The following is a 12,442-nucleotide window of genomic DNA, read 5'->3' as shown; positions in this document are numbered from 1 at the left end:
AAACACTCCACCATCCTTACATCTAATGGGCTAGCAACAACAAAGTGATTAATAATCATCTGCTAAAGCTAAATTGCATTCTGAGAGCTAGAGCAAAATCACTAGCATTCAGAAGCTGAAGACTCAATTTTGAAGTAAAATGCCACTGACAGGTTCTCTTTTATAAAGTCAAACTGAGTTTAAAGAGAATGTGATCTTAATGTTGAGATACTTCTCCGTTAAAATCTTATTCTTGATAACTAGATAGTGGTCTCTAGAGGCTAATTGTTATTTTCAGGAGATGGTTATTGAGACATTCCACCAAGTAATATTAGTAATAATAAAACTAAAAACAAATGTGATGTATGTTTTTAAAATGTGACATCGTACTTTTTATATCTTTTAGGTTTGTTTTTTTTTAATCTTAAAACTTGACAGAACACCAGCCAATACATCAATCCAGTTCCTGAAAACTGAGTAGTGTGCAACACAGCCAAGACCTATGGCTTCCAATGTCAATCCCATGCAAGCGCTGATACCAGCATTCACTATACATAGAAACAAATACAGACGTAGGTAGGAAGGGTTAAGTGTAGAATAAAATGTTTTCTTTACAAAACAGGTAACAGGAAGTGGACTGCCCATGGTGAGTCCTGCTATCATTTGTAGGTTTTGGGAAGGTTTATATTATATACTGTGCTGTGGTAAATTATTTCCTATGAATAGTTTGTAATAAAAATGTTTCCTTATCACATCCAGGTCCACAGATCCATATGATGGCATTCAGCCTGAACTGCCAAGGAGGCAGAACCACAGCTATCCATCCATCAAACCCATTAATATATATCTGTGGACTTGTATTCTTGAAGAAAGGAAACCTATGGGTAAACAGGACAAATTTTCCTATTAACCAAACAGCTTGATGTTAAATCTGTTTATGGTGTTTTAAATAAGTTAAAGCAGTTTAACACAAGAGTAATAGCTCTATATAATTTCATTTTGGGGGATTTGTAGGCTTATAAAAATGGAAAGCTTATGTGCTTCCTCTACTTTTGTCTGTGACCAAAACAACATGAATGCAATTAACTAATGCAGAACGTAATGTGTTGTTGATTAATCTTCCCTGTTCTTTAAAACTTAAATAAATTGATGTACATTAATGAAAAAAACACCCTAATTCAATATAATCAGTTTTGGAAAATTCTACCATGCCCACCTCTGTAAAATGATATTTTTTTTTAAACTGAACATGCAAAATGCTAGGTTTTCTCATTACCGCTATGCTTTTAAGTAGGTGTTGTCCTGCGACTGGTAAGTATTCATGACAATTGGGCAAGGCTAAAATAAGAGAAAATGTCCTCATGGATAAACTACATCCTGCAGTAACACAGTGAGTGTATGTTAGTCACAAATCTGTTGCTTTTTAAATGGCTGCCAGATTTTACCTGCTTTACGTGTTATAATTGAGGATGCCCTTATCTAAATTTTCTTTCAAGTCTAGTAGCAATGAGAAATTACAATGTTTGTGGCATTCCTACACAAGAGTTCTCCTGCTGCTGGATCTGTAGTAGATTTACAAAAGCTTCTCCCACACCTGTGCTGATACTGGTGCCCAAATTTGGCAGGAACCAACCATCATACTTTCAGTGCTAATGGAAATAGGTGGAGAATCCATTTATCAAATGAAGGGTAAATTTTTTATTAAAAAAATATTTTCATGCATCTAACTGGATTTAACAACCAATGCAGGGGATGGAGATATATATATACACACACACTAAAACATTTTAAAAAAAGAGATCAGACCTTCATCTAAGCGCTAGCCAAAGGACATGAAAGATATACAGTAGTTATACACTATCAATGCAAATATTGCTTGAAGGGGTAATAAAACACCACTTAATATCAGTTCTTCATTATGTGCCGTGGAGACTGAATTTCCTGCATCTCTCACAGTGGGACTGGTTACTTTAGAATTAGACATGGAAGGACTAGATCGAAGAGCAGCATAGGGACTTTCGAGCAGCTATTTTTGTTCACCATAAACAGTCCTGAAATCTGAAGTAATTGAGAGGCCTAAGGCCCATTTTCAAAAAAGATGCAGCTAGGTGACTAGTGGGATTTTCATAAGAGCCTAAGCAGCTTAGGGTCCTGTAAAGTCAGTGGCTGCTACATGCCTACTCACTTTTCAAAATATCCATGTAATCTTCTCCAGTGTAACTCTAAAAACCATGTTTAGACAAGTGGCATGGCACTGCTTGAAAATATTGCTAATTTCTCAGACTTCAGAATAGATAGCTGGTATGGTTACTATTTTTAAAATGGGATAAAGACAGGTGAATTTCAAAATAAGTGTGTGGGTTCAGTGAATGACTGCTGGATATGCCTCAGTAAGGGAGTTTTGAATGTGTAGTTTGTTTGTTTTTTCTTTCTAATGTTGGAATCAGCCTGAAGAGGGCACTTCCTGCACACAACAAGGTGATAGTTGCTTTCTAACTTCTTTCTGTATTCTCTTTAGAAACAGCAGCTTTTTGTGCTAGAGGACATTCCGGGGATGTAGACCCTCCAGCACAGAGAATTAATACCTTTTATATTAGCTAATCAGACTGCTTGAATCATCTCCCTACATTTCATTCAACTTCAGATTGTTTAATGGAGCCTTGCTTCTCTTTCTGGCCTATCAACTTAATTAACTGATTTGCCATTTCTTGATTTATTCATCTACAGCAATCCCTGCATCAGTCATAGGGTCTGAACTGTAGCCAAAGCTTGTGCTGAACAGTTTAGACAAGGTTCTTGTGTATGGACATCAGAAGGATGGCAGTTTCAATTGTGCCCTTACTTTGTATAAGTCAGTATGAACTGCTTTTTACTAACACTGAAGAAAATGATACAGCTATAACTAACTTCTTTAAAAAAAATCATGATTTCAGACATATACAGAACTTTACAGCAGTGCTTCTACATAAACATGTCACGGTTTATATTGGAAAATAAATGGAGTAGCCTAGGTTCTTTACACACTCTGGATATAGGCAGAAGTTATTTTCTCATTTATAAAAAATATTTAGATGACTATAATATTTTCCATTCTCTAACACGCACTAATGTTGAGATTATTTTACTATGATTTCACAATTGAAATGTTAAGCAATTGCATGCTTCCAATAGTTATTTTCTGAATGTTTCTTTTCAACAGAAAATAATTACTATTTTCCCCCTAAACCAAAAAAGATGAAGCTGCAGTTTTTAAAAAGTACAGTATGATAAATATATTACACAGTGACACATACTTTGGGACATGAAAATAAATAATCATTCTTACTTGAAACACAAGCCTGGAAAACTAGAATTTGAATGAAGAAAATGTTGTTCCTTGTCAAAATATCACTATCAATTAGGTGTAGTTAGCTGTTTGTACATGATTATTTTGTGAACGCAGATATACTCAAAACGCTTACCATAGTTATTTATGGTTTATCACCAAAATTAAATCTGTGATGCCAAGAAAGTTACAGTCTATGTAAATCTTTTTACAATCACCTAACAGTGTTGAACAGGAACCATTAAAGGTGCATTATTTTCATACAATACCCAGAACAGTCTAGTTCTAATTCTCTTCCCTTAAAGCATTTAGTTATATCTTTTGTTTATTAAGAGACATGTTTCTGTTTACAAAGTACAATTTAAGAAATCTGCTTAATCTTCCTCTTCAGATTTTGCAGATGTGAAGATATTTGGGAAGAAAGGAATCTCTCTTTCAAATGCTGGCAAGAGTCTTTCCAAACATTAGAAACTGTAACATCCCACTCAGCATTACTAGATCTGTATCTGTCACCAAGAAGCACAGTCTGGAATAGGCCAAGCTAGTGCTGAATAGTTTAGGCCTCCGCAGTTTCCTTCATGGAGAATGCAGAAAGATATCTTAAATCAGGAATCTGTGATGTTGGTTCCAGTTATCAAGTAAATGCAAGGCTATGTGGAGAAAGATTGTCATATTTCCTCTATCTCACTCTGGTTTTGTCAGCCTCAGAGTGGCTTTTTGTCTTGGCCATTTTAGGGCCTTTAAAGTCACCTGGAAAGGGGAAGAGATGACAATAGCATTTAAATTCAAATACAAGAATATAAATAGGTGCCTGCATACCATGAAATAAATTTTTAAGGAATTTTGTAACAAAGTATTATTGGCAGCCTTATTACTTGAATTCTGATGAAGTGACACAGTAGATATAAATAGTATCTTGATCATTGAGAATGAGTGGAAAGGAAATACAGAAATTTATCAGATTATTAAGGATTGTTTGGGCAAGATTTTCTTTCATCTTAACTAGCTGGTACCTCTCAGAAAAAATCTTTTTGGAGTTAGAGTAGGCCCAGTGCTAATAGTAATGTGTCTGGAACTATCATCTGTCATATACATAAATGGTACACTGTCGCCTTGAATTCCGCATGGGGGTTTGTCACTTTAGCTCAAGCAAGCTAGAAGAAATTTAAAAGATTCAGAAAGGGACAATAAAATTCTTACACACTCTGCCACAGGTATTTCTACATAGAGATTTAAAAACAGTTTATGTATGGAGAGAGGAGTAAGAGATCATATTTTTTAAATTGAATAATATTAAATGCATATAAATTAATGTTTAGTAGAGTTCAGCTGTCCCATAACACAAAATGACGGCAAATCTTAATTAAGAGCCTGTGTGGAAATACCAGTTAGCACACTGTATTACCTGTGGAACTCACTGTCACAGTGTATGTTGAAGCCAAGTTACATTCTAAGGCTGTGGCTACACTTAGCACTTCAAAGCGCTGCCGTGGTAGCGCTGCCGCAGCAGCGCTTTGAAGCGCTAAGTGTAGTCAAAGCGCCAGCGCTGGGGGAAAGCTCTCCCAGCGCTGTCCATACTCCACCTCCCTGTGGGGAATAACGGACAGCGCTGGGAGCGCGGCTCCCAGCGCTGGGGCTTTGACTACACTGGCGCTTTGTAGCGCCGCAATTTGCAGCGCTGCAGAGGGTGTGTTTTCACACCCTGCTGCAGCGCTGCAAATTTGTAAGTGTAGCCAAGCCCTAAGAGTCTTTTAAAAGGACTGGCCATTGTCAGGTTACCTGCTGTGATGGACCCTAGGATGATGCAGGCATAGTAGGCAAAGTAAAACTCCTATGTTCCTAGCAATTTTCATGGCATTTAGATTTGCATTTATCTTTAGGATTGCCTGTGTATAGGTTTGTGCCAGTACACAGTTATAACCTAAAAGTGTAGCGAGTTTTCATGAACTTCTGGCTGCTTGTTGTACTTCACTATGGTTTACCAAGCACACTTTTGAAAAAAATTTATAAATTGTACCTTGAAAAATCAACAGAGAGTATGTCTGATTTAGAAACAAGGAGCGCACATGTCATACCTGCATAGAACATACTGCTGGCATTTATGGATGTTATTCCATATTGTCACTAAATGTCCAACTGCTTGCAGATTTTTCATCTTTAGTCTGGGTATTGTCTGGTGAGCTCTGCAAAGGTGATGATGTGAAACCACGATACTGTTTACTTGACTTGGTTAATTTCTTAAGTTCACTGGCAAATGAAATGCCTCTTCTTTTATCATCCCGTGCTGCCTGTTTTAAAAAAAAAAACAAAAAAAACCAAAACCCCACAGACATCAGAAACAGTTAAATTACAAGATTGTCAGCTCACTGATACTTTGAGGTTTGAAATATGGTTTGGATTTCATGTGAGAGCAAATAGCAGCATTTTTCAAATCTTCCCTGTCAGGTTCACAAAAGCAGTGTCCTGAGTGTCTCCCATCAAAAATTATTTTAAAACTGCAGAACTAGAATGCTGCTAAACATGGCCTTAAGCCTTAGCAAGTCTGCTGCCTAGATAGTCATGACCGATACAGTATAGATAAGTAGATAAACTGTATTCACAATGTACTTCCTATAAATGCAATGCTAAAGAAGCAACATCTCTTTTTGGGAAAAGGACCCCTATTCTCCCCTGCCATAGCTATAATGCCAAGGGGTAGAAGTATTAAGTGGTTCAATTCTGCATTTAATATGCAGTTTCTCCCTGCTACTTGACAAGTGTCAAGAGCTCCAGCCACAGCAGCAAGCTGCTTTTCCGCTGGCTGGGAATAAAGGCGGCAAAATGACAGCAGTTCACAGGGATCTGTACACCTATTATTTGAAATTGTACTTAGCCTATGGTAATACAGCAGGGAGATGGGGATGCAGAGTTACAGGAATTGGAATTGGAGAGCTAAGACAGATGGTCCGGAAAGGTTAAGATTTCTAGGTATTGTAGCAGGAGCTGTATGGCGGGAAGTAGGGCCAAGGCTGCTGGCCGAAAGGTTTTTCTTACTGTAAGTGATGGGTTTTAACAAGACCCTTTATTTTTGGTTTTAATTTTGTTTAAAATTTTCTGAGTGTTTATTACAAAAATGTAAAAATTGGTGCAAAAATTAACTTCAAAGTTTTCTGGGTAATAGGAGATAGGAGGGAAAAAGGCAGTGTAGAGAGAAAAGTCAGATAACGTCTGACTCAGCTTCCCACTCTGGAAGGAGAGAAATCAATTCAGTACCCTGATCCCCCACCCTTTAGGGGAGTGGTCAGCACTAACCTGGGTTACCAAGCACCATCTCCCCTGGGTCAGGGCCTGCAGAGTTCCAGTTTTAGGAGCTGAGCACCCATGTACATGTGTGCTCATGTGTGTGTAACTTCCACTATGTTGCCTTACTTAGACTAATTTATTATTAACAAACACATTTACCTGATGTAACATAGTGGATTTTCTTCAGAAAATCAGTATTTTCATGTACTTGAACAGTCCAAACTTTGGGTGAAAATAGCTTAAAAACTGATTAACAGCTTTTGTAAAACCTGAGAATTTTTCAGTTAAAAAACCAAAAATGAAAGGTTAGGTTTTACAGTGGCAGGTGTTGAGATACTAAGCACCCCTGTATTCACACCCTACACACTACTGTAATAATCGTTGCACAGAATATGCCTTTGAGGTATCATTTGAAAACTAACTCATCGTTAATAGTCTTGTGATGTATGTACATGGTGGGTATTAAGAGTTATGACTGTATTTGTATTTGAATTATGACTAAAGTGTGCTTAAACCCAGCATGTCGGGCGGGGTTGGTTAAATAGGTCTGCCTTAGGTGTATTTGATTCTCTGTCCAGCCCAATCTTCAGATGAAGACAATGAAGGTCCATTTTTTACATATTAGGTAAACAAAGCTATTAAGCTAACAAATGAGGGGAGAAACAGAATGTAGTGTCCTGCACCACCAGACTTCATGTTGCCTTCCTTACAGCTAGAATAAACTAGTTTGTGGGGTAACCTTCAGAAGAATACACTGCAATGGTTTACTGGTCTATAAAGGTGGGGGGGGGGAGGAGGAGGAAGGGCAGGGACTGAACCTCAAGTGATAAGCAAATGAATCAACTGATTGTATACAATATTACTGTATTCTAAAAGTGTGCAGAAAACTAATGTGACACAATAATATTATTGTGAAATGTATGTATTAACACTATCTGAGGAAATACGGATACTTACGTAATATTATTACATTTTAAAGTCTGTGGCCAAACGGGGAGAAACAGATTCCCTCCCAGACAGGAGAAAAGGCAGTTACTTACCTGTCTGCTATATGGAATCAAAAGAATGGAAGGTTCATTTACATGCAGCAGGATGGGACGCCCATGAGAAGGGAAGACTAGCAAGAGGTCATCCTGCCTCTTGAAACTAAGTTATTGAGCTTTGGAAGATATAAGCAAAGAAAGAAGCCATTTTTGGCATCCTCCACGAGACAGACACAAGGGAACAGAGCTCTAGCAAGCTGAGAAAGATGGGTTTTTCAGCCAAACTGTGGTTGAAGTCTCTGGAAACTGAATATAGGTAAGAAACCTGCTTAGGCAAAGATCTTTCAATCCAGGAAGATAAGGAAAGCCAGCCCCTTGTGCTTCTCTAGAAGGTCCCGACTGAGCAAAGGTCAGCCATGGCTGAGAAGAAAGAAGATTGTAAGAGGAACCATCTTGAACAAAGCCTGTACCTTGCTAGATTAAGTTTTAGATGGGTGTTTTCACTTTTATTTGCTTGCAACTCTAACTTTATTCCTTTTACTTGACATCACTTAAATTTATTGACAGAACAGAGGTTGTTTTATTTTTTACTGTAAACCAACTTAGTGTGGTGTTTAGAGGGGTGTATTTACGCAAGTTAATAATGTGGTATGCTTGTGTGTCTTGAACAAAGGAACCATATTACTTCTCTGAACTGTCCAGGAATGGACTGGACATTGCAGAACACATGGTTTTGGAGAAATTCAGATCCCATAGTTTGCTTTTGCATGATAGCAGCGATGGTTATCAGCATATTTGTACCATCTACCATACCATAATTGGTAAATAAGATGGCATGGCTAAAAATAGAATCAGTCCTGCCTAGTATATGGCAAGTGTACTAGAGAACCACTGTATCAGAGAACCAGAGAGCAGCAGCTGCTCTGTGTCAGATCCTGCATATAGTTATGAGCTCCCCATGTGCCAATAGGCTGATGATGACAATGGTTGTACCACGCATCTATCTGCAGTATTCAGTAAAGATAGGGTGACATGTAAAAGAGTCAAGACAGGATTTTTTTCCTCAGAAGCATTTGGAGCTCAGCCAAGAATGCAAATGCTTTCAGAGACTGCAGGAACTGGTCCTCCAGTCCATGAAAATGATTTTGAATTTTGTCTTCTTAATGGTGACCACTGCGCAGTTCAGATTGCAGTATGTAGACCAGGCTTCAGGGGTCACCTTGCTGGTTGTAACCAAGGCAGGTGGAAACCTGCATGGGGCTGTAGACAGGCTCGTGGGATCAGAGCTGCTGTACCAGGGCTGTCTACTACAGCAGCAAAGTATTGTAAAGCACCCAGAGTTGCAGGACAAGTAGTGGCAACCCTCACTGGTGTGGACTGCACCTGGAATCCACAACAGGTGTCCATTAGATGAAGTAAATTAGTGGGAAAATAGCATTTTGCTCTCTGCTGCTGTCTTTTAGTGACTGACCTTGTGTCAACTCCTGTAAGTTTTGTGCATTTTCACTTCCCAGCATGGTCAATAAAACAATGACATGAATGGTGGGAGCAGTCAGGGGTATCTCAACAATTTAGAGCACTCACCAGGATGTGGAATAGGCAGTTGAACCAAGGTCTACCTCCAAGATGAGTGCCCTAACCCCTGGGGTATTCTGGGGTTGGTCTCTTGACGTAGCTGTTCAACTTTGTATAAAATATTCATTGGGCCCGAGAGAGTGAAATTTGACTCACTAGCCCAGTGATTTGGGCTGTCTCCTAGGAGACCCAGGTTCCAGTCCATATATAAAATATTCATTGGAGCAAAGTGGAACAGCTTAAACTCTCATCCAAAATACCCTACAGCCCAGTAGTTAGGGCACTCACCTCAGAGGGGGAGACCTGGGTTCACAGGCAGAGTGGGGATTTGAACTGGCTCTAACTGCTGGGTTGTAGGCTATAAGGATGTGGTCTCCAACTTGTGTGAGAAAGGGTTGACCTGGTTTAGGTATCTCACTCCAGGACAAGGTTCATGGCCTGTGCATTGAGAATTCGGGGCCTCTTCCAGCCCAGAGTTAGGTACCTAAGCCCCTTTGAGGGGCAGGGATTAGGCCATGTCCCTCTTGCCATTTCCTAGTGGCTAGTTTGTCGGCTTCCTGCTCTGTTTTCTGGCTTTGTGAATTCCATCCTTTTGGTGCATATCTCTCTCCCTGTGCATTGTATAGGGAGTCAGAACATCCTAACTCTGGGCTGAGGATTCCACTGGACAGCAGGGCACCTAAAGACAAGACACTTCATCGCTGAGCCTAAGCCTTTGTGGCTATAGCCCTCAGCCTCTAGCGGGATCAGACCTGAGGTTAGCTCACCAGCAGTAGTATATGCACAAAAGAGTGTAGTTCCACTTGGCTATGAAAGCATGGCACAGAAGGAATTTACAGTTATGTTGCAAGGAAGCTTTATGCTACATCCAACCTAAAAAGTTCCTCTGACTCTTGCAGTGCATCCATTCTCACCCACCTTGTCTCTAGTTGAGAATTGTCAGAGATCTGGCAGTTTGGAGTTTGTGGGTTTTTTTTTTCTTCTTTGACCACATTTGGTAAAAAAATGAAGTAGAATCAACTTACCACTTTCATTTTAAAATTAAAAAAACACTCTCTGGCTCCTTGTCAGAGAGGCAATTCTTGATTTAGTCCTAAGTGGAGCACAGGATCAGGTCCAGGAGGTGAATATAGCTGGACCGCTTGATAATAGTGACCATAATATAATTAAATTTAACATCCCTGTGGTGGGGAAAACACCACAGGAGCCCAACACTGTAGCATTTAATTTCAGAAAGGGGAACTACACAAAAAGGAGGTTAGTTAAATTAAAAGATACAGCACCAAAAGTAAAATCCTTACAAGCTGCATGGAAACGTTAAAGATGCCATAATAGAGGCTCGATTTTAAATGTATACCCCAAATTAAAAAACATAGTAAGAGAATCAAAAAAAAGAGCCACCATGGCTAAAAAACAAAGTAAAAGAAGCAGTGAGAGGCAAAAAGGCATCCTTTAAAAAGTAGAAGTTAAATCCTAATGAAGAAAATAGAAAGGAGCATAAACTCTTGCAAATGAAGTGTAAAAATATAATTAGGAAGGCCAAAAAAGAATTTGAAGAACAGCTAGCTAAAGACTCAAAACGTAATAAATTTTTTTTAAGTACATCAGAAGCCGGAAGCCTGCTAAACAACCACTGGGGCCAGTGGATGATCTAGATGCTAAAAGAGCAATCAAGGAGGATAAGGGCATTGTGGACAATTGAAATGAATTCTTTGCGTTGGTCTTCATGGTTGAGGTTGTGAGGGCGATTCCCAAACCTGAGCCATTCTTTTTAGGTGACAAATCTGACGAATTGTCCCACATTGAGGTGTCATTAGAGGAGGTTTTGGAATAAATTGATAAACTAAATAGTAGTAAGTCACTGGGACCAGATGGCATTCTGAAGGAATTCAAATGTGAAATTGCAGGACGCCTAACTGTCATCTGTAACCTATTGTTTAAATAAGCTTCTGTACCAAATGACTGGAGGATAGCTAATGTGATGCCAATTTTTAAAAGGCGCTCCAGAGGTGACCCCAGCAATTACAGGCCGGTAAGCCTGACCAGTACCAGGCAAACTGATTGAAACTATAGTAAAGAACAAAATTGTCAGACACATAGATGAACATAATTTGTTGGGGAATAGTCAACATGATTTTTGTAAAGGGAAATCATGCCTCACCAATCTGCTAGAATTCTTTGAGGGGGTCAACAAGCATGTGAACAAGGGGGATCCAGTGAATATAGTGTATTTAGATTTTCAGAAAGCCTTTGACAAGGTCTCTCACCAAAGGCTCTTAAGCAAAATAAGCAGTCATGGGATAAGAGGGAAGGTGCTCTCATGGATTGGTACCTGATTAAAAGATAGGAAACAAAGGATGGGAATAAATGGTCAGTTTTCAGAATGGAGAGAGGTAAATAGTGGTGTCCCCCAGGGGTCTGTACTGGGACCAGTCCTATTCAACATATTACTAAATGATCTGGAAAAGGGGGTAAAATTTGCAGATGATACAAAACTAAAGTCCCAGGCAGACTGCAAAGAGCTACAAAAAGATCTCACAAAACTGGGTGACTTGGCAACAACTGGCAGATTAAATTCAAGGTTGATAAATGCAAAGAAATGCACATTGGAAAACATAATCCCAAGTATATATATAAAATGATGGGGTCTAAATTAGCTGTTACCACTCAAGAAAGATCTTGGAGTCATTATGGACAGTTCTCTGTAAACATCCACTCAATGTGCAGCGGCAGTCAAAAAAGAGAACAGAATGTGGGGAATCATTAAGAAAGGGATCGATAGTAAGACAGAAAATATCATATTGCCTCTGTATAAATCCATGGTACGCCCACATCTTGAATATTGTGTGCAGATGTGGTCACCCCATATCAAAAAGAGATATTGGACTTGGAAAAGGTTCAGAAAAGGGCAATAAAAATGATTAGGGGTATGGAACAGCTGCCATATGTGGAGACATAATAAGACTGGGACTTTGGAAAAGAGATGACTAAGGAGGGGTATGATTGATGTCTATAAAATCATGACTCGTGTGGAGAAAGTAAATGAGGAAGTGTTATTTACTTCTCATAACAGAAGAACTAGAGGCCACCAAATGAAATTAATAGGCAGCAGGCTAAAACAAACAAAAGGAAGTATTTTTTAACACAACGCACAGTCAACCTGTGGAACTCCTTGCCAGAGGATGTTGTGAAGGCCAAGACTATAACAGGGTTCAAAAAAGAACTAGGTAAGTTCATGGAGGATAGGTCCATCAATGGCTATTAGCCAGGATGGGCAGAGATGGCGTCCCTAGCCTCT

General features: G+C 39.1%; 2 protein-coding genes across 11 annotated transcripts in view; one reads left to right on the top strand and one right to left on the bottom strand.

Annotated features, from left to right (window-relative positions):
• The window catches only part of NOC3L (NOC3 like DNA replication regulator), a 41,594-nt gene that overhangs the window by 24,440 nt on the left and 4,712 nt on the right, over positions 1-12,442 (top strand). The window contains exon 22 of one of the 2 annotated variants that reach the window (XM_039546702.1): positions 739-1,364. The exons of the other annotated variant lie outside the window; for it this stretch is intronic. The gene's annotated coding sequence lies outside the window, so the exon portion shown is untranslated. Of the gene's footprint in view, positions 1-738; positions 1,365-12,442 lie in introns of those variants that run through there. 2 annotated transcript variants of the gene reach the window in all.
• The window catches only part of PLCE1 (phospholipase C epsilon 1), a 312,093-nt gene continuing 301,038 nt past the window's right edge, over positions 1,388-12,442 (bottom strand). For all 9 annotated transcript variants that reach the window (XM_039546692.1, XM_039546694.1, XM_039546690.1 and 6 more), the window contains 2 exons: positions 5,380-5,592; positions 1,388-4,054 (listed from right to left, as the gene is read on the bottom strand). In XM_039546692.1, the coding sequence (XP_039402626.1) occupies positions 5,413-5,592 (180 nt within the window). In that variant the 3' untranslated portion in view covers positions 1,388-4,054; positions 5,380-5,412. The remainder of the gene's footprint in view (positions 4,055-5,379; positions 5,593-12,442) is intronic.

The sequence above is a fragment of the Mauremys reevesii genome, linkage group 7 (genome assembly GCF_016161935.1).
Source record: "Mauremys reevesii isolate NIE-2019 linkage group 7, ASM1616193v1, whole genome shotgun sequence".
Taxonomy (NCBI): Eukaryota; Metazoa; Chordata; order Testudines; family Geoemydidae; genus Mauremys; species Mauremys reevesii.
This window is presented reverse-complemented; position numbering and strand designations above follow the sequence as displayed.